Source organism: Limanda limanda, chromosome 5, assembly GCF_963576545.1.
Source record: "Limanda limanda chromosome 5, fLimLim1.1, whole genome shotgun sequence".
Taxonomy (NCBI): domain Eukaryota; kingdom Metazoa; phylum Chordata; class Actinopteri; order Pleuronectiformes; family Pleuronectidae; genus Limanda; species Limanda limanda.
The window spans coordinates 27,961,128-27,983,608 of NC_083640.1; the positions used below are offsets into that span (position 1 = coordinate 27,961,128).

General features: G+C 44.0%; 2 protein-coding genes and 1 non-coding gene across 3 annotated transcripts; 2 read left to right on the forward strand and 1 right to left on the reverse strand.

Moving 5' to 3' along the window:
• Positions 1–6,436: 6,436 nt before the first annotated feature.
• trnar-ucg (transfer RNA arginine (anticodon UCG)) lies at positions 6,437–6,509 on the reverse strand. Its single transcript has one exon. It is a non-coding gene; the product is annotated as a tRNA-Arg (tRNA).
• Positions 6,510–8,945: 2,436 nt separating this feature from the next.
• On the forward strand, positions 8,946–9,752 carry LOC133002508 (leucine-rich repeat-containing protein 18-like). Its single transcript, XM_061072339.1, has one exon. It carries the CDS (start codon positions 8,955–8,957, stop codon positions 9,750–9,752), a length of 798 nt encoding a protein of 265 aa, XP_060928322.1. The 5' UTR covers positions 8,946–8,954.
• Positions 9,753–17,788: 8,036 nt separating this feature from the next.
• dph7 (diphthamide biosynthesis 7) lies at positions 17,789–22,170 on the forward strand. The gene is made up of 10 exons (XM_061071035.1): positions 17,789–17,834; positions 18,123–18,295; positions 19,110–19,243; positions 19,326–19,413; positions 19,669–19,763; positions 19,861–20,018; positions 20,560–20,632; positions 20,721–20,786; positions 20,874–21,046; positions 21,520–22,170. The coding sequence occupies exons 2-10, from the start codon at positions 18,164–18,166 to the stop codon at positions 21,951–21,953; spliced, it is 1,353 nt and encodes a 450-aa protein (XP_060927018.1). The 5' UTR covers positions 17,789–17,834; positions 18,123–18,163; the 3' UTR covers positions 21,954–22,170.
• Positions 22,171–22,481: the final 311 nt, after the last annotated feature.

The following is a 22,481-nucleotide window of genomic DNA, read 5'->3' on the forward strand; positions in this document are numbered from 1 at the left end:
CATTCAGTCCGAGCACAGATAATGACTCCGATTACTATTATAATAATCGTACTCGGCAACAGTGCTTTATCCGTACCGGATACTCGTTTCAGCCGAGTATCCTACTCATCTCTAGAAACGAGGATCTAATTTGAATTAAAGGAGACATATTATGCCCATTTTACCACAAGAACAGGCTCCAGTACACAACACTGGCAGCCAGAGAGATGCTCGCGTGCCCTCGGGTCACAGGGACCCCAACCGACAAGCGACGGGCCCTACGTCTTCGCCGTGTGTCGCGTGGCCATGTGGAGCAATACAAATTATTTTTAAAAAACAGAGTAAACCTTGTGCCACCGCATTTTCTTCTTCTTCTTCTTCCTCTTCTTGTTATAATTTTTATCATCACCGAGCAAGAACAGGCTCAAGTACACAGTGGCAGCCGCAGAGATGCTCGCGGCGCATGCCCTCGGGTCACGGGGACCCCGGCCGACATGCGACGGGCCCTAAGACTTCGCGCGTGGCGTGTGCAGCAATACAAAAATAAAATAAAAATGAATTCATTTTTTTTATTATTATTACTGAGCAAGAGTCTTCTTCGGCGTCTTCTTCCTCTTGTTCGTCTTGTTCCTCTTCTTCTTCACATCACCGAGCAAGAACAGGCTCGAGTACGCAACACGGGCGGCCGGGCTGGCCCGACGTCGCGAGTCTCAGGGTCGGGGAGATGCCGAACGACAAGAGACAGGCCATACATCACCTTGTCTTGCGTCTTCGCGTGTGTCTTGTGTAGCTATAAAAAATAATAAAAATGAGTTTCCTTCTTCCTCTTGTTCGTCTTGTTCTTCTTCTTCACATCACCAAGCAAGAACAGACTCAAGTACGCAACGCGGGCGGCCGGGCTGGCCCGACGTCGCGAGTCTCAGGGTCACGGTGACCCCGAACGACAAGAGACGGGCCATACGTCTTTGCGTGTGGCGTGTGCAGCAATACAAAAATAAAATAAAAATGAATTCATTTTCTTTATTATTATTACTGAGCAAGAGTCTTCTTCGGCGTCTTCTTCCTCTTGTTCGTCTTGTTACTCTTCTTCTTCACATCACCGAGCAAGAACAGGCTCGAGTACGCAACGCGGGCGGCCGGGCTGGCCCGACGTCGCGAGTCTCAGGGTCACGGGGAGATGCCGAACGACAAGAGACGGGCCATACGTCTTCGCGTGTGTCGTGTGTAGCTATAAAAAATAATAAAAATGAGTTTCCTTCTTCCTCTTGTTCGTCTTGTTCTTCTTCTTCACATCACCGAGCAAGAACAGGCTCGAGTACGCAACGCGGGCGGCCGGGCTGGCCCGACGTCGCGAGTCTCAGGGTCACGGTGACCCCGAACGACAAGAGACGGGCCATACGTCTTTGCGTGTTGCGCAAGAGTCTTTTTCTTCTTCTTCTTCTAGTTCTAGTTCTCGTTCTTCTTCCCGTTCCCATCACCGAGCAAGAACAGGCTCGAGCGCGGCCGCGAGCCTTCGAGTTTCAGAGACCCAGGCCGAAGAGACTCCCCAACGAGGGCATCCCAGGGGTCCGCATCCCAGGGGTCCTTCGTCACACCGTCGTGCAACATGGAGCGTGGCGTGCTGAGATTACAAAAAAAAGTAAAACGCTTTGCCACAGCATCGTAATTTTCTTTTTTCAACGATCACTGAGCACGAGAGTTACACCGTCTCGTGTTTTTTACGCGTGTGTCGTGCAGATATACAAAATGATACAAAAAAATGAGTTTCCTTCTTCCTCTTGTGCATCTTGTTCTTGTTCTCCTTCTTGTTCTCCTTCTTGTTCTTCTTCTTGTTCTTCTTCTTCTTCTTCGCATCACCGAGCAAGAACAGGCTCGAGTACGCAACGCGGGCGGCAGGACGGGCCCGGCTTCGCGAGTCTCAGGGTCACGGGGACGCCGATCGGAGAGACGGCCGTTACTAACAACGCATCCGTGGTACAAGTCGGTACAACACCGTGCCGTTTGTCCTGACGAGGTCACGCGATGGCACGTCAAGAGCGTTTCACCAGAGACCAGGTTCTCCAACAGTTGTTCTCCTAGCGACAATCCTCTGAACAGGAAGAGGAAGAAGACGAAGAAGATGAAGAAGATGAAGAAGAAGAAGACGAAGACAAAAAAGAAGACGAAGAAGACGCCGACGACTGCGTCGACGACGACTACGACCCGGTGCATGACGCCGCTGCTGCAGAGTCCTCATCGTGCACATCCTCGGCAGACGAAGAAGGAGAAGAAGGAGGAGAAGGAGAAGGAGGAGTAGGAGAAGGAGGAGAAGGAGAAGAAGGAGAAGGAGAAGAAGGAGGACGACACGTGGAAAGAGAGACCTTCCTGTCCAAGAACGGAGAAATCTCATGGTCCTCGACACCGTACGGCAGAGAGGGCCGCTCCGCCTCCGCCTCCTCATATTCCTCCTCGGCTACGCACGTCGGGGTCCCTTCCCCGGGCCCCACGACGCATGCGACATCCAGCGGCGTCAGCGACGCGGCCTCGACGTTCGGGCTGTTCTCACGCCGACGATAGAGAACATCGTCCTGCAGATGACGTATCTGGAGGGTCGTCGCAAGTACGGCGACGGCTGGAAAGGGATGGATACGACCGACCTGCGCGCCTACGTGGGGCTGCTGATCTTGGCGGGCGTGTACAGGTCCCGGGGCGAGGCCGCCGCCAGCCTGTGGGACATTCCGCGCCACGATGCCCCTGAAGGTCTTTCACACGTACTCCAGACTGCTGCGATTCGACCACCGCGAGACGAGACGCCCGAGACGCGCCACCGACAAATTGGCGGCCGTCCGAGAGGTCTGGGACGCTTGGGCGGCAAGGCTGCCGCTCCTCTACAACCCGGGGCCTGAAGTGACCGTGGACGAGCAACTGGTTGCGTTCAGAGGTTGGTCACTGCGTTGTTATGTGGGTCGTGCTCGACCTCACGGAGGGACTGAGCGGGCGCAACGTCACGTGCGACAATTAATTCACCTCCTACCAACTCGCGCGCGGCACTCGGAGGCCCAAGTCAGCGACCGCGCGGACGGCAAACCGGTCGTCGTCCTGGACTACAACCGCAACAAAGGAGGCGTGGACAACCTGGACAAGGTGATCGGAACGTACAGCTGCCGGAGGAAGACCGCGCGCTGGCCCCTGGTCGTCTTCCACAACATCCTCGACGTCTCTTCCTACAACGCCTTTGTGATATGGCGAGAGGTCTACCCCGACTGGATGCGGGGCAAGCGGAACAAGCGCAGGGTGTTCCTCGAGCAGCTGGGAAAGGCTCTTGTGGCGCCGTACATCGTGCGGAGGGAGCGCGTCCCACGCACCGAGGCGTCCGCCGTGGCCGTGAAGGCCGTGAAAGCGGCCGCTGCCACCGCCGCAACCACCGCCAAGCCGAGAGACGATGACAGCAACCGAGACGAAGCTCGGGTCCAACAACAACCCCAGGGTGCGGCCTCCTGTCTAGCCCTGGTCGTCGCGGCAGCCGCAGCCTCCGTGGCAGCCCCGCTCGCCGCAAGCAAGAGGAAGAGGTGTCAGATATGCCCCAGGAACAAGGACTGTAAAACCCACACAAGGTGCCGCGGGTGAGCCAAATACATCTGCAAGGGCTGTTGCCTTTTCTATTGTCCTTCGTGCTGATGTGTGGTGGGCTGTGCGAGGAAGAACAGGCTCGAGTACGGGCGGCCGGGCTGGCCCGGCGTCGCCAGTCTCAGGGTCACTGTGATCCCGAACGACAAGAGACCGGCCATACGTCTTTACGTGTGTCCTGGGTGTCGCATGTGCGCCAAATACATCTGCAAGGGCTGTTGCCTTTTCAATTGCCCTTCGTTCGCGTGCTGATGTGTGGTGGGCTGTGCGAGCAAGAACAGGCTCGAGTACGCAACCCGGGCGGCCGTTGGCGGTCCGACGTCACGAGTCATAGGGTCATGGTGATCCCGAACGACATGAGACGGGCCATAAGTCTTCGCGTGTGTCGTGTGTAGCTATAAAAAATAATAAAAATGAGTTTCCTTCTTCCTCTTGTTCGTCTTGTTCTTGTTCTTCTTCTTCTTCACATCACCGAGCTAGAAAACATGCTTGAGTACGAAACGCGGGCGGCTGGGCTGGCCCGAAGTCGCGAGTCTCAGGGTTGAACATGTTACAGCACACAACGGAGGGAGACGGGTTGGTCCGACGTCGCGAGTCTCAGGGTCACGGTGATCCCAAACGACAAGATTCGGGCCATACGTCTTCGCGGTGTGTGTTGTGTGTAGCTATAAAAAATTATAAAAATGAGTTTCCTTCTTCCTCTTGTTCGTCTTGTTCTTCTTCTTCTTCTTCACATCACCGAGCTAAAAAACAGGCTCGAGTACGCAACGTGGGCGGTCGGGCTGGCCCGGCGTCTCGAGTCTCAGGGTCACTGTGATCCCGAACGACAAGAGACGGGCCATATGTCTTCGCGGCGTGTGTCGTGTGTAGCTATAAAAAATAATAAAAATGAGTTTCCTTCTTCTTCTTGTTCTTCTTCTTCACATCACCGAGCTAGAAAAACAGGCTCAAATACGCAACGCGGGCGGCCGGGCTGGCCCGAAGTCACAAGTCTCAGGGTTGAACAGGTTACAGCACACAACGGAGGGAGACGGGTCGGTCCGACGTCGCGGGACCCCGGTCGGAGAGACGGCCCTCAACGCGAGCGGCCGCACAAGCCCCACTGTGCGAGCCTTCGGGTCTCAGAGACCCACACCGAAGAGACTCCTCAACGCGGGCATCCCAGGCGTCCTACATCACACCGGCGCGCAACTTGGAGCGGGTGTGACGAATACATCTGCAATGTCATCGACTGTTCGCTTCTCTGTTGCGTGTTTGAAGCAGGGTATCGCAACAAGCGTTATTCAAATCGCTACCCAAACGCTCACAGCCAACAGCATGGGGAAGCAGGGACAACAAAAGTGTTAAGGCACTACAATGTAGATATTTGTGTAAATTGAGGAACATTCAACGAGGAAGGGACTCAAACCCTCAATCTTCTGATTCGAAGTCAGATGCCTTGTCCATTAGGCCACGTGGTCTTAGTGCTCTGTTGTCAGGTTTAACGTAGCGCGATCCAATCATTGATTAAAGCTTCTCTGAATTTAAATACATGACCGAAAGATTGATCCATGAAATATCTTACTTTATATAAGTTTTTTGTAACCATGTTTATGTGTATGTGTACAAAATATCTCAATAAGGCATAGTGAGTCGTTTACTAAATCATACTGCACTTGTACTGTGGTTTTCCCTGTGCAAAATGAACAGTGGAATAATAAATGGAGTCTACCCTCACTCTATTGTGGCCGGTTAGCTCAGATGGTCAGAGCGTGGTGCTAATAACGCCAGGGTCATATGCATACTGGCCAGTTGTTTGTAACGAATGCAATGCCATTTCACCAAAAAAAAGATGTGTTTGTTCTTTCACTATTATTGCCAGTATCCTCCCCAAGTTTTGAACAATAACATGCTATTTTAAAGCACAAAGGGTCTTGAACCCCTGAGATTTGAAATAGAAAAGCAACTTTATACAGTAAGATGTGTTTTGGTCTTAGTCAATTGTTGGTGAGCTTTTTTTCATTGTGTGTACACCACATCCAGCATTTAATTTTTTACTTAAGGCACTACACTGTAGATATTTGTTACTGCCCTTCTACTGTTGTTCACCCTGTGCAAAATGAACACTGGACAAATTAATGGAGTCTATTTTCACATATTTTGTGGCCGGTTAGCTCAGATGGTCAGAGCATGGTGTTAATAACGCCAAGGTCATGGGTTCAATCCCCATACTGGCCAGATGTTTGTAACGAATGCAATGGCATTCAACCAAAAAAAAATTTGTTCTTTTGCTATTATTGCCAGTATCCTCCCAAAGTTGTGAACAATAATTTGCTATTTTAAAGCACAAAGGGTCTTGAACCCCTGAGATTTGAAATAGAAAAGCAACTTTATACAGTAAGATGTGTGTTGGTCTTAGTCAATTGTTGGTGAGCTTTTTTTCATTGTGTGTACACCACATCCAGCATTTCATTTTTTACTTAAGGCACTACACTGTAGATATTTGTTACTGTCCTCCTACTGTTGTTCACCCTGTGCAAAATGAACACTGGACAAATGAATGGAGTCTATTTTCACATATTTTGTGGCTGTTTAGCTCAGATGGTCAGAGCGTGGTGCTAATAACGCCAAGGTCATGGGTTCAATCCCCATACTGGCCAGTTGTTTGTAATGAATGCAATGGCATTTCACCAAAAAAACATGTGTGTTTGTTCTTTCACTGTTAATAATTATTGCCAATATCCTCCCCAACTTGTGAACAATAAAATACTATTTTAAAGCACAAAGGGTCTTGAACCCCTGAGATTTGAAATAGAAAAGCAACTTTATACAGTAAGATGCCTTTTGATATTTGTGTAAATTGAGGAACATTCAACCACGAAGGGACTCGAACCCTCAATCTTCTGATTCGAAGCCAGACGCCTTGTCCATTAGGCCACATGGTCTTAGTGCTCTGTTGTCAGGTTTAACGTAGCGCGATCCAATCATTGATTAAAGCTTCTCTGAATTTAAATACTTGACCGAAAGATTGATCCATGAAATATCTTACTTTATATACGTTTTTTGTAACCATGTGTATGTGTATGTGTACAAAATATCTCAATATGGCATAGTGAGTCATTTACCAAATCATACTGCACTTCTACTGTGGTTTTCCCTGTGCAAAATGAACAGGGGAATAATAAATGGAGTCTATCCTCACTATATTGTGGCCGGTTAGCTCAGATGGTCAGAGCGTGGTGCTAATAACGCCAAGGTCATATGCATACTGGCCAGTTGTTTGTAACGAATGCAATGCCATTTCACCAAAAAAAACATGTGTTTGTTCTTTCACTATTATTGCCAGTATCCTCCCCAAAATGTGAACAATAATATGCTATTTTAAAGCACAAAGGGTCTTGAACCCCTGAGATTTGAAATAGAAAAGCAACTTTATTCAGTAAGATGTGTTTTGGTCTTAGTCAATTGTTGGTGAGCTTTTTTTCATTCACAAAAGCTTCTCTGAATTATCTGAATTATAGAAAATTGCTCACTTGTTGAAATATCCAGCATGGACTGACTTTTAACTGCACCTGTGTGTTTGTTATCTCACTAGTATTGCCAATATCCTCCCCAAGTTGTGAACAATAATATGCTAGTTTAAACCACAAAGGGTCTTGAACCCCTGAGATATATGGTTTCAACAATACTTAGTTACTTTTTCCTCGACACCACTTACACTTGATAACATCTACAGGTTTTTGCTGACTTAAATTGTACATAATACCCTCAAATGTACTAGGGTTATTCAACTTCTTGTCCGATATTCTAATAGTTGTAAACGAATGCATCCAGTTACCGCTATGAACAAGGGAAAGACCTTGTGATGGTGTCAAAATCTGACAAGAAGCGCCAGGTGTGAGCTTACGGATGGAGGAAAATAACATTGGTAAAGTTCCAAAAATTACACCAAGGAAAGAAGAAAGACTCTCAGTCGAATAATGTCAAGCGTCAGGGCTCAACCCAAAGTTCGTAGGAAATCAGTCCCCTTGTATCTGAGGAAGTTTATTCTAGCACAGAGGAAGTAGCAGACAGTTGGAGGGTATAGAGCCCACTCAGCCAGGAAAACCCACAAGGGATATGAAACCTTTACAGGTGAACTGCCCAGGAGCTTCAGAGAGGGAGGCCACCAATGCAGACCTAAGCACTATCCTTGAAAGATAAAGGAACATTTTGGAGTGACACAGAAAGAACGAATAATACTAAAAATGGAAACCAAGTCCAGTAGGCACCTGGAAATTGAACGCTTGGTACAAGAGAGGGGGCAGCTCAAAAAGCAGTGGAAGAAAGCCTCGGAAGAGCAGAATAGGGGAATTAACATACTGCATGAGAACATCAAGAGCCAACTGACAACCTTAAGGCGAGCAGAGCGCCCCAAGCTTGGCACAGAGCTGGAGGATTACTGATACCAAAAGAGGAGGAATCCTCAAATATCCGCCAATTTCAGCTGATCTTAAGCATCATAGCCCAAAGACTGACAAACCATCTGGTAAAAAACAAGCTGGTGGATACATTGGTCCAAAAAGCTAGAATTCCAGTGTTCTCTGGACGTTTAGAACAGACAAGCATGATCTGGCACCAAATCCTATCAGCCAAGTGTGAGAAGCAAGATCTACGTGTCATCTTCCTTGATCTTGCTAATGCATTTGTGTCAGTACCACATAATGTCCTCTGTGCTGCGGTTCGACTTCTTCAAAGTACTAGAGCCTATCACAAAACACAATCAACAATGCTAACAATGTACTCCATACACAAAATATGTGTAGTAGATATTATTTACAATATTTAAAAAGCTAACTGAAACTTCAGTGAGACTGAAAAAAAGGTTGAAGAACGAGAAAACACTATGTGGAGATCTAGTTGGAACCGAGAGTAACAATCTGGCGTCAACAGGAATTGAACAGTGGGCAGTGCGGAAAATGGAAGTACATCACACTACATTGTGCAAGTTTGGAATTTAACCATGAACATGATTGCTCAGTCTGCAAAATCGTACAAGGCTGCAACATGTTATCAAAGGATATCTCACAGCTTTGATTATCTCCTTCAGAGATTGGATGTTCTTTGATGTTGCCTAAGATCGACCCCCTGTGATTCAGTCTCATTTGCAGCATTGCTTCTCAGAGTGGAAGTTAATAAAACTCTCAAAAGACAAACTTTATTTTTCAGGTTTGCACCACAACGCAAATGCTGAATTCCTGGTCTTTCCATTCAACTCAGCCACATTTTGTGAAATAGGATTACCAGGGGTCAGGGGCTTCAAGCTGAATGGCCAGTTAATAGGAACTAAAGCTGTTGGCAAGATCACTTGATTCATTTTGTCGAAGAAAATCTAAGACAAAATATGTATCATGCCCAAAGGAAAGGAAGCTAAAGGGACTAAGATCACCCTCAAGATAGCCAAAAAGGCGATACGGATGACACCAGATGGACATCGAAGATTGACCCTTAGCAACATGGGTATAACCATCTTCCCAAAGTGTCTCCTCAAGCTCACCAATTTCGATGAGTTGGACCTCAGCCGCAACCTGATGAGGAAACTCCCAGACAGCTTTGGGACTTTCTCATCACTTAGATGGCTTGATCTGCACAGCAACAAACTGGAGTCTGTGCCAGAGTCAATCGGCAACCTGGTGGTGCTTAGCCACCTCAACCTCTCTAACAATGTCCTAACCTCGGCAGGTTTACCCTCCACTCTGGGTTCTCTTATCAGTCTGAAGTGTCTCAATCTGGGGATGAACAAGCTGGACAACCTACCTCCCACTATGGGGGCTCTAGTCAGTCTCCAAGAGTTTTGCCTGTTTGATAACCTCTTCATCAACCTACCAGACTTTCTGCATGTCCTAAAAAACCTCACCAAATTAAACATGAAACGAAATCCTCTATCGTATGTGCAGGATGATGGTGAGGAGCTGCTACAGAAAAAAACTAAACCAGAGGAGGAAATGTACCTGGTATGTGAGAAGAGCCTGTGTAGGCCATGCTTTAAAAGATGCAAAGAACAAAGGGAAAGGCTTACAGGAGGAGAAGTAAGTAATATGATTGAGGAAAAAAAGATAAGGACTTATGCAGGACTGATGGTGCCAAACTCAGTAGCTGCACTCAATCAGGATGTGTGGAGAATCAGACAGCAAGAGACAATCAAATAACCCAAAGAGCTGTTGGAATATACAAAGTGAACAAATGGAACAGGTGTCATTTTAGGTGGCCACAAAATGTACAATTATGTGTCCATAATATTTCGTTATATATCACACAACTATTTTTTACTACTTTCCATTTGAGTAGATGAAATAAAAAAGAGCTGATTGTGTTACATCCCTGAAAATGGAGATAAAGCATCACAAGAGTGATGTGAGTGTTATTTCCTCAGTAAGAACCTTACCAAAATAAATTTTACAAAATAAACAATTACATAAGAAGAAGTCCGTGTGCATACCTTATTTACACCAAAACAGTATTCAAAGTATTACCTGAGATGTTTCTCATTGTCCCCGATACTATCACGTACAAAATAGCTTAATCTCAGTATACTCATACATAACAGTTAAAATTCATAAAACATAGCATACAGATAAAATAAATAAAGTGTCAATATTAAATATTACTATCTGTGAACATGTAGATTCACAAAATGGTGGCTTCACTTGACACAGCTACAACTACACCGTTTACATACGGGAACTCACATACATTCAGTACAGAAGTGGGATCGCTCGAGTGAGGGTTTCTGGAAACTGGCTTCGCAGGTCATGTACACGTCCTGAATCGAATTCACCTGAGATCCGGGGCAGACTCACACACCACTGCGATCGACAGGATTTATTTGGGAGAATCTGAAAATCTTATTACTACAAAAAGTAGTTAGAGGTTGTGTTGGTTATACTCTTAATTTTGTCTTTTAACCGAGGTTTAAATAGAAAACATGTGTAACATTATAGAGGTTACCTTAATCAAAGTTTAGAAATTAACCTTGCTAGGTTAAATGAAGTGGAAGTAATGCTCGGAGTTTGTCCGCAAAGAAACAAAGCATACACATCCTCTGCTCTCCGAAGAAAGACAAAGAAAAAAGAGAGCAAGAGCTCCCAAAAAATGTATACTTTTAACTACAATAGGTCATATTTTTGGTTGAGTGGAAGACACAACCTGTTAAGTGAACACAAAACCCAAGACCACATGTGGTAGCTGAGAGGGGACTGAGCCAGCCGGTTAAATAGGCTCGAGACCAGCCGCCGGGGTGAACCTCATTCTCCCCTCTGCTGCCACTTCCTGAAAGGAAAAGCACACAACCAAGACAAACAGAATAGAAGGGGAGGGTCTTCACAACATCATCAGGACAAAGATGTTGTCAGAAGTCCAAACATCTTATACATGAGCACAAATTAAGGTGACAAAACTGTTGTTGGATTACAGAATGTGGATTTACATCGATCAGAAGTTTTAGTATAAGGCAATTAACTCAACTCAAGTATAAGTTAGAGGAGAAAGAAAAAGAGACAGAGGGAAAGAAAGGCAAACTTAGTTTTAATGCAGAGTGGAAAGCATTCAGTTTATGGTTAGATGAACCACAGAAAAGGGACAGAAAAACAAAGTCAGGGACAGAAAAAATCATCTCAATGTGTTCAAATGCAGGAGTCCGACCTCAACTGTGCTCCACCAAGTCGTCCGCAGAGGCAACAACAGGGAATTGACCAAGGTCAAGTCCCAAGCACATGCACATTACCCCCCCTGCCTTATTGTGATCCATCCGATGCTAAAACATCAAGACCTGGACAAACTTTCAACGTCCTCTAACCCCTGGAAGGTCACGGGTCACGCTTCAATGTATTAGATGTATGTTTGGTCCATGAAGAAGAACATTTAAAAAAAAAACAAAGAATTAAACATCTACATAGACATTGTTTCAAGGACAGAATGGGATAGGGAGAGGAAGTGGCAGAGGCAGAGGTGGCCTGGGAGGACATCGCCTGCCACTGTCTGTTTCACTTATGGTGAGAAAGGGCAGAGCAGTGACTGACCTCTAGTGGATGCTCAGGAGGGGGAGGAGCCAACGCATTAGACCAGACTGATGCATGATGAGAGACAACTTACACTACTGTTGAAAACATCACAACATGCACACACACACACACTTATAACGGAAGCAAAAGCAACATTAGAGAATAGACAATAGTTAGAGAACACACCATCTATAGGCACATACATGCATTATTAATCTGCAGCCAATCAACATATGCCAACACACACACTTCTTGTACATGGCAAACTTGTCACATTCCTTGTAGACTCGGGAGCTCACAGGCAAATTTAAACATTCATAACTTCTGTAAATTCTGAACTTGTTAATAAAACACACACACTCAATGCACACTGCAATGCACACACAGATGAAGGAAGTGATGCAGATTTTGAAAAAGATTGACTTTGAATTGTATGTTTTGGAGTAAGCATATATGTGCTGTATCAGTCTTTTTACTACATGCTATTAAATCATTTCCTAACACAATATCATAATTTCTTGTTCAAACAGATGTTCATCTGATTCTCTGTTTGATGTTCCTGGATCATACCCACATGTTCCTCTTGCAAAACTAAGACATGACAGATGGCAAGATTTAGGACCATGGGTCAAGAAATTTGTTGAAGCAGAAATTTAAGAAGACACATTGATTCACTTAAATTATGCACCTCAGGTGTACAGACAAAAATACACATGCAAAGCTGACACACTCGGAGCTGTTCAACTGGTACCAGACAAGCAGCACACATCTGCACATTTGAATGAAACATGTGACATCACAAACATTGCAGCTTTACAGGAAGACATTGTGAGCCCAAGGTTAACATGATGTTGGTTTATTAATTAAAGGCATGCAACCAGTTGTGATCACACCTAAATCTGATTACAGGCCTCATCAAGCATAGTACCCTCTCAAACCTGAAGTAGTCGAGGATATTACTTCAGTTTTTAACATCTAATTTACAATAAAGCTCTCAAAGATAGTTAACTTTGTCCCCAAACAGATTGAGAGAATACATTTTTCAGCTTTTCTGGCCAAACACATGAAGGAGGGCACACATTAGACCTGCTGCTGTCTTATGGCCTATGTGTGTTCATGAAATTAAATCTGTGATACATCTTTACCAGATCATCTGCCTGTTTCATTATAGCAGTCCCTTGCTCACTCACTAACTCACGCACACAACAGTGTTTTCCACAGGATTTGTAGAGATCATAGTGGATGGACCCTGGACCCTCTTGGAAGAGGATATAGTACATTTTTAAGTAAAGATGCATCAATCTGGTCCACTTTGAGAGACAAATTAAGAGGCTAGCTTGAAATTAATATGGCAGTCAGAATCTATTTGTGGTGTGAGAAACACTGCACAGACACACTGAGCAGTAAATGGTTCAACAAAGTGTTTATCTGACATACACAGGGAAACTAGTCTGGTATCTCACCTGATGGAAATTACCATCTACGCCATTCTCCCAGTATGACGATATAAAAAAAGAAACTCAGTAATGTACGTGTGTAAACTTTGAACATGGACGAAGCTAACTGAGCTGTGGGAGTGCTCACTCCTTTCAAATATGATTCATGGCATGGGCCTCAATCCAGTTGCTTTGGTTTCCAATAGCTTTTCAGTTTGCACCAGCTCAGTGCTTGGTGTTTTACTGTTGTGTCGAGACACCACAACACTTTGGCTCCCAGTTTCACTCTGAGGTCTGTAGAAGTTGAAGCGGCGGCAACTGAGTTAACGTTAGCAACCTAGCAGTAACGTTACTAGCTCCAGCTGTCATACTTGTACTCGGTCGTGTAAAAACTTTAGCCGAGGAAGGTGTTGCCCAATGCTCGCTGAACTGCTCGTGTTCCAACCACGACTCGGCGAATTAACACTTCCCCATTGCCTATTCCTTTGCAGCCATATACATAATTAATAGCGCACTATTTGCAGCTAGCCGTCCTCTACATGGAAGATTCAACAACGACAAGCGCTATTCGCGCTGCAGTCTCGCGCTCTGAGGCAGATGTTGCCTCGCAACGCCGCTCGAGCCCCGTCCCCGTTTGAACGCCAGGTATTTTTTTGTTGCGCTGTTGTGAGGACTAGAATAAATTAATTCACATAAACTTTTAACAACTTTCGACAAATATGCTATTCACATATAAAAAACCACACATCTGTAAGCTATTTTATTTAGTGGCTTGTGGAAGGTTGATGTGTCGTTCCGATTCAATAACCATCTCTCGTGTCATTTTTCGGCTGAGGCCTGACAGTATAAGAGGAAAAAAAAGATTCAAGACTTTTTAATACTTATTAAGGGTCTTGATTTTTCCTAAATTGATATATCAACTTTTAATACTTTTCAAGACCCCGCGGATACCCTGTCTACGTTTACACTGGGGATCAGAAAGAAACGGCATTTCAATCCCGGCTATGTCCTGTATATATGATTCGAATATAAAGTTGACTTTGACACAATCCATAATCCAACATCATGATCCATCACCACTATCCATGATCCAGATCCACCATCACAATCAGCTGCCAGCCTGACACCTATATCACAATCCAACATCAAGATCTCTGATTCGCCATCAACCGTCATAATCTGTGGTCCACGATCACATTCTCCAATCCACCATCACGATCCATGATAGGGCCCCAGCAGCAATCCTGTATCTGCAAACAATAAAGCACAGGGAAGAGAAAAAGTCAAGTCAGTAACATGTGTCTGCCTCCTGAACTGAAACAGGAGATGATTTCACAGGAGAGGAGCTCTATAGCTGAAGGCGCTGAGTCCTACTTTTAGAGACTTTAGGGACAACAAGTACGCCTGAATTCTGGGACCAAAGTGCTCTTGTTGAGTGATATGGTACTATGAGCTCTTTAAGGTACAAAGGTGCCATATTATTAAGGGCCTTATAGGTGAGGAGGAGAATTTTTAATTATATTCTTAATTTAACATGAAGCCCGTGTAGTGAAGCTAATACAGTAGAGATGTGATCCCATTTCTTGGTTCTTGTCAAGACACATGCTGAAGGATTTTGGATAAGCTACAGAGTCTTTCAAGACTTACTGGTAGAGCCTGATAATAAGGAATAACAATAACCACATCTGGATGTAATAAAGGCACTGACAAATTTTTCTGCATCTTTTTGAGAAAGGACTTGCCTTATTTTGTAAAGGTTACACAAGGGAAAGAATGCAATCCTTGAAATGTGTGTTAAATAAGTATCAAAGGAAAATCGGGATCAATAATAACTCCCAAATTCTTGATGGTTTCACTGAAAGCAAGGGCAATGCCATCTAGAGTAGCTATGTCATTAAATAATGCATCCCTGAGGTGTTTAGAGCAGAGTATTAGAACCTGTGTGATCCGTGTTTAATAGGAGAGAATTGCGGGTCATCAAGGTTTTTATGTCCTGAAACATGTATGAGGTTTAGTCAATTGATAACACTACTCCGGTTTTATTGACAAGTATAACTGGTTGTCGTCTGCAAAGCAGAGGAACCCGGCCATGTTGAATCATCTGGTCCAAAGGTAAATATCCACAAATAAATATCTGTGTGAGATAAGGAATAGAGAAGCCGATGTATATATTCAGATTTGTTTCTGGATGTGTATCATCCGAGTGTTGCAATTGTTGGTCTCTTCTAATGCACTTGAAAAGTCTTCTTTGAATTGTCTATGACATACATATCTAGCATTACACAGAGGAGATATTTTGTTTGATTTGATTATTTGCTGTGTCATATTTTGCTCACAAATGGTTAAGATAAGATGGAGGAGAGAGCCATTGTTTGGTCATTGAGGTAGAATAACTAGTTGAAGGGCCCATATTGTGTAAAATACATTTTCTGGGCTTTTGCTATCGGTAATTACTTGAAGGGGGTCAGTAGTGACCCTCAAAGTATGAAAACAGTCACTACGCATACTTTTTCACTTATTCCATTCTAAGAAATATTTTATCCAAAGTCTTGTTCGTACTTCCTCCCCCGTATGATGTCATTCGGGATTGCACTTGTTTCTCAGCCCCACCCAGCCGGTACAAGTCCAGGCTCTGAACGTAATGTAGACGTTATTCTGTATCGTACGTTAATCGTTGTGAAACTCTGTACTGTGACTCGGGACTTACTCCTACATTGGCCGACTGTCCTGCTAAAATTTGAACAAACCTGAGGACGGTGTAACTTACTGTTCAGAAACATCCTGTTGAAACCTACTGTGAATATGTGGCTGGTCTTCTGTAGCAGTATCCAAACATAACAACGGGCCCAATACCTCAAATTAACTCCCAGAAAAGTGTAAAATATGGGGACTTTAAGAAGTTGACAACATGCTATTTTTACTGGTAGCTTGTTATTACATAGTTGGTATAGACAATACATCATTGTTGTCAAATATATAACACACAAAAAAGGTAAGGAGCAAATACTTCGAGCCGCATGTAAGTTTACAGACCTCCACACACTGGACCTCCAATAGGGGGTAACATTGAAAGAATAACAAGATATGTACATACACTCCTGATCAAAATCTTAAGACCAGTTAAAAAATTGCATGAATTTGCATTTTGCACTGTTGAATCTTAGGAAGGTCCTAAGTAGAGTTTCAAAATGCAAAAAGAAGAAATGGGAACAAGAGCCCAAAAGTTGTGAGCAGGCAATTTATTGAAAACAACAATTTAACTGAAGTAGGCTGTTCATCAGCTGATCAAAAGTTTAAGACCACAGCTCAAAAAAAAAAAAAAAAACCTCCTAAAACAGAAATTAAAGTGTCAAAAACTGACTCAGTAATGAGTAGCTCCACCATTATTGTTGATCACTTCAAAAATTCGTTTTGGCATGCTTGATGCAAGTGTTTCCAAAAGGCTAGTGCGAATGTTGCGCCAAGTGGTGAAGATGGCTTCACGAAGGGCATCCACTGTCTGGAACTGAAGTCCATTTTTGTAAACTTCCCTTGCCATCCATCCCCAAATGTTCTCAATTGGATTAAGATCAGGGGAACACGCAGGATGGTCCAAAAGAGTGATGTTATTCTCCTGGAAAAAAGTCTTGGTCAGACGGGCATTGTGAATTGGAGCGTTGTCCTGCTGAAAAACCCAGTCGTTACCACACAGACGAGGGCCCTCCGTCATGAGGGATGCCCGCTGCAACATCTCCACATAGCCAGCTGCTGTTTGACGTCCCTGCACAACCTGGAGCTCCATTGTTCCATTGAAGGAAAAAGCACCCCAGATCATGATGGCGCCCCCTCCACTGTGCCGCGTAGAAAACATCTCAGGTGGCATCTCCTTGTCTCGCCAGTAACGTTGGAAGCCATCAGCACCATCAAGGTTACATTTTTTCTCGTCAGAGAATAAAACTTTCTTCCACCTTTGAATGTCCCATGTTTGGTGCTCCCTTGCAAAGTCTAAACGGGCAATTTTGTGGCGTTGAAGGAGACGTGGCCTTTGAATACGTTTCTTGTTTTTGAAGCCCTTCCTTCGCAGATGCCCTCTGATGGTTATTGGGCTGCAGTCAGCGCCAGTAATGGCCTTAATTTGGGAAGAGGATCGTAATGTGTCGTGATGGACAGCCATTCGGATCCTCCGGCTCAGCGCCGGTGAGATTTTTTTGGGTCTACCACTTGATTTTTTTGTTCCATAATCCTGAGGATCTTTTAAGAAATGCAAAATGACTGTCTTACTGTGTCCAACCTCAGCAGCAATGGCACGTTGTGAGAGGACTTGTTTATGCAGTTCAACAATCCTACCACGTTCAAAGACAGTGAGCTTTTTTGCCTTTGCCATCAAGAGATCTTCACAGTGTGATTACTTGACAAGAAATGACATGGAATCCAAATTTTTGCACAGATTTTGGCTTTTGAAGGCTGTGGTCTTAAACTTTTGATCAGCTGATGAACAGCCTATTTGAGTTAAATTGTTGTTTTCAATAAATTGCCTGCTCACAACTTTTGGGCTCTTGTTCCCATTTCTTCTTTTTGCATTTTGAAGCTCTACTTAGAACCTTCCCAAGATCAAACAGTGCAAAATTCAAATTTATGCAATTTTTTAACTGGTCTTAAGATTTTGATCAGGAGCGTATGTCCCTATATAACTTCTTTGCTCTACCACAGTCCCTGTTCAAGCGGACCTCTCAGTCATGACGTGGTCTCTACTTAGTCATGTGACTTGTCGTCACTACTCTCCAGACAGGAACTAGTGCACCGGGCAGACCAACATGTGAGTTTTGTTGACACTGATGAGTTGCATGTATGTTCACTATTGATGAGAGGTCCCTTTGACTCACCGAATATATCTGTTCACTCTCTGAAATGTCCGCACATGACAGTATGCGCTGCGTGAAACCGCAGTGAGTTAATAATAGCCTGCTAGCTAGCTACCAAACAGTTAGCTCGGTTAGCCAAGGTAGCTAGGTGATGTGGCTCCAGTATTAACGTGCTACTTACAGATGTATCTGAGTTCACTGTTGGTTATGGAGCTGAGACGTGTTGTTGTTGCTGCTCTCAGTGAGTGCACCAGCACAGGGATGTTACGCAGAGCAGGCGGTCATGGCCTGGAAGTCGAGGACCCGCAATCTACAAGTGTTTGACACGGAGCTGAGCGCTGACACGGTGGAGTGGTGTCCCGTGTCCCCGTGCCACAACATCCTGGTCTGCGGGAATTATCAGCTACACAAAGGGGTGAGTTAAACAAGATCAGGCCCAACTGTGTTGTACATCCTTCACCTGTTATATGGACACAAACTCATGCCTGTCAACATTAATTTAGTTCGTTTGCATATGATTTAAAGTAAACATTTGTTTGCCTTTATCAGTAAGTACATCAGGTGTAAATACACAGACATATCAATATCAGTGTTTATGTTTACGAAATTACATTAGTACAGTATAAACAATGCAGCAAAGATAAGTATTTTGTGTATGTTTATTTGTTCTGTGTATTTGATTGTATGTTTTTTATTTACAGTTATTTATAATAGTATTTAACTGTAAAACATCAAGACTCAGATACATTTCTTTCTCACAAGGGTTTGAAAATAACATGTGGAATCATTGACTTTTTCACATTCCAAATGTATTTTACTCTATAATATGGGTATTGGCTTCGTTCCCAAAAAATCTGTATAGTCAAGCTCTATTTTTCCACATCAACTCGAGGAATCTTAACCTACTAAACAAAATTTCTTATTAGTTAGTTTTTTTAAGATTAAATGTGTCGAAACATGTAAATGTTGCGGACTAAACTTTGGTTGACTCATCAAATAATCCTGTAACTCAATTAAATGCCCGAATTTTAGTTGTTTTGTAATGTTCACCATATCGCCTGTATAGTGAAATTCTGAGGTTCATTGCAAACAAAAAATACTGAGTAATTTAAGTCTGCTTTTTGTGATTTATTTTAAGCAGCAGTAGCAGGTACACAAAAGCGTTACACGCATTCAAGTTGCTGTTTGTGTCCTGCTGTAGCCTGATGCATTATACATTTTTCCTGTAGGTAGGGGTAGAGGATGCCACACCGAGACGGACTGGTCGATTGTACCTTTTTGACTTTCGGCGAGAGGAATCAGTGGGTCCTCCTCTCACCGAGCTGCAGCGCATCGACACTGCTGCTATTTTAGATCTAAAGTGGTAAGAAATCAGGCTTGACCAATGTGACTGTTGTCTTTCAATGTTTTCCTTCCTTTTCATTGATTGTTTTGCATATTCTTAGGTGCCATGTGCCAGTGTCAGGAAAGGCAGTCCTGGGAGCAGCAGCGGCAACAGGGGAGCTGCAGCTGTACACACTGTCTGACAGTCAGGTGAGAACTTATGACATCAGAGTAATCACAGTCACTGAAGTCTTATATCATTCTGCATTTAACTGATGTTTGTTTACAAAGTCAGCATATATGTTTTTTTCACAGCACACATGATCAATTACAATCCACATCTCAGAACAAAAATGTGTTATGTTGGTTGAAAGCAGCCTGTCCTATCACAGTAAATCCAACTGTCAGTTAGACTTGTTGTGGCTGTTTTTGTGGTCTGCACTTATGAACATGTGTATCCAGTAGGATGGCAGCCGCAGTCTGCAAACTCTGAGAAGTCTGGAGGTGGGCGCAGAGCGCCTGGCTTTGTCATTAGATTGGTCCACTGGAAGAATGGACAGGTGAGATAGTTTTCCAATGAACAGTATCATATTTTGTACATCAGTCAGTGTGATTGTGTCAAGTTCTGATTTAGATGTGTCCCCTTTGTGTCAGCAGCAGTGATGTGCGGATAGTCTGCAGTGACTCTGCAGGCTGTGTAAGCGTGCTCTCTCTGGCTGAGGGTGCTCTGACATCTCTTTCGCAGTGGAAGGCTCACAACTTTGAGGCCTGGATCTCAGCCTTCTCATACTGGAATACACAGCTGGTTTACTCCGGTAACTCCCATTTAAAATGGTGGTCTGTTACCTTTTTGTACCTCTTTTTTTTTTTTGGCCATAAGCCTATCGAAATTGGTCATATTTTATCTCATATGAACATGGATATTCATTTTTATTCTGACAAGGCCGTATGTCAGAATGCAAATGTCTCCATGATAGTCTCTAGACACTCTGTGGAGTTCCTCTGGCCAGCACCCTGTAAGACCTTTGTCTAAGCGAGCTGATATGAGAGCACAGCTGGATTCTCAGTTTTTTCAGTAGCATTTAAAAAGGCACTTACCTATAGCACTTTGTAGTTTGGCTTTCTTAAAGAAAATTGCAATTTCTTGATTCTTGTTGTTCTGCGTTTGTACCCTCATGGTTGAATGCAGTTATTGTAAGCCGCTTTGGATAAAAGCATAAGCTAAATTAAATGTGATGTAATATTAGTTTCATATCAGTGTCTACATCAAATATGTGGGAGCAACATACCAACCGGTTTCTTCATCAATCATAACTAGTTTTTAATCCCTGCATTTAAACATTCTTTCCTCACCAGGTGGTGATGACTGCAAACTTAAGGGTTGGGATCTCAGGGTGGGTCCCTCCTGCCCCACATTTACCAGTAAAAGGTGAGTACTGATGCATAAATCAAGACTGTCCAGTTAGAGGCATAGAACTATAGAAGCATAGTGACACTTTTGTCTTGTTCTCTGAAAGGCATTCAATGGGTGTGTGCAGTGTTCATAGCAATCCACATCGGGAACACATCCTGGCTACAGGGAGGTAAATATTCCAGTGACATCAATTGTTTTGTGTCAATTGTGATTTCAATGTGTTTTTAAGTCTTGGCATTGGCCTCTCTTCCTGCAGCTATGATGAGCAGGTTCTGCTGTGGGATGGCAGGAACATGCAGCAGCCTCTTAGTGAGAGTGCCATGGGTGGTGGAGTGTGGAGGCTGAAGTGGCATCCGACCCATCAGGACCTGCTGCTGGCATCCTGCATGCACAACGACTTCCAAATCCTTCACTGCCAGCAGGCCCTAGGTGAGCATGAAAGAGAGATGAAGAAGGAAGAACTCGCTCTGGTATCAAATGTGAACTTTGAAAGTCAACATACAAGCGTGGAAATGTAGTTTCTTCCAATGGCTGTAGGAACTTTATACATTAATCCACCATTACTTTGACTACTTCCACAAAAAATATTTGATTTCTAGCTGCTTGCATTGTCTCAAGTTAAACCTTTGCTTCTAATTGATCCGGGCAACACTTCATACTGTATGCATCAGATAACATTTGTTATTATTATTGACATTTAATGTCACAACATTTTTTAAGTAGGTTCACAAGAAAGAAGATTCTTTAATGACTTTTTGCCTTTGGTGTTTGTTTGTTCATGCAAAAAGGACCTGAAGAACAAAACGCTGTCGCTGTCGAAATACTGGGTGTTGGTGCTCAAACAGTTGCTGTTTGAGCACAGAGTGTAACTGTAACCATGTTGTTCTCCTGTCACTGTCCAGAGGCCAGTGGAGGAGCCTGTCCTGTCGTCGCATCCTACATCCTCCACAACTCACTCGCGTACGGAGCAGACTGGTCCCGACTGTCCCTGGAGCAGCCTGCTCCCTGCTCCCCTCCCCCTGGAGAACCAAAGGAAAGCCTCATAGAGACCAGAGGAGGGGGACACCTAAGGATTCAGTACGAATCTCCCACTGCCAGCTTTGATACGTCCCTGGAGGATGATGCCGGACGATACATCCCAGAGGATATTGAAGCACCGTCCTCCACCCCTACAGCAGGCCCTACCCTCAACCCTGATGGTGATGCCCCCTCACTGTCCTGTCTACTCGCAAGCTGCTCATTCTATGACCATATGATGCATGTGTGGCGCTGGGACTGGACGATAGATGAGGCTCATAAGGAATCTGAGCAACAAACATCTTCCGTCAAATTATAAAATGAACCAAAGCTCAGCAGAATATAAAGCCCAGCTATGACATGGGCATGATATACTGTTCTCAAGCTCCTTTCCCTCTGCAATACCTTACCACAAAATGTTTAAGTTACAAAACCCTATTTTCATAATTACATGGATTTTTATAAACTTGTATTTAAACAGATTATGTACAGTCCTTATACTGTTTATTACAATAAAACCATTCACCCAAAACTCATTCTCATTTTGTTAGACATTTTTTTCTCCGAAACACCTTGTTTGAAGACCAGCATGAATTAAACATACAGGGAACCATGCAGCATGTATGAATGTTTCTGATGGCTGTTGAGTCGCAAAGGGAAATTATCTGTGATCCTCTGCCTCTCCTTGTATCTTTGATTTAATTATTATTGGCATTTTGATCAGGTTTAATGTGCTTGATGTGATTTTTATCCTCGACCAGCTTGATGAAGGATATCAAGACTGAGTAGTGAAGCTCCTCTAAAAAATCTGTTAGGTCAGCGTCTGTGCTGCTGCCCTGAAATCTGA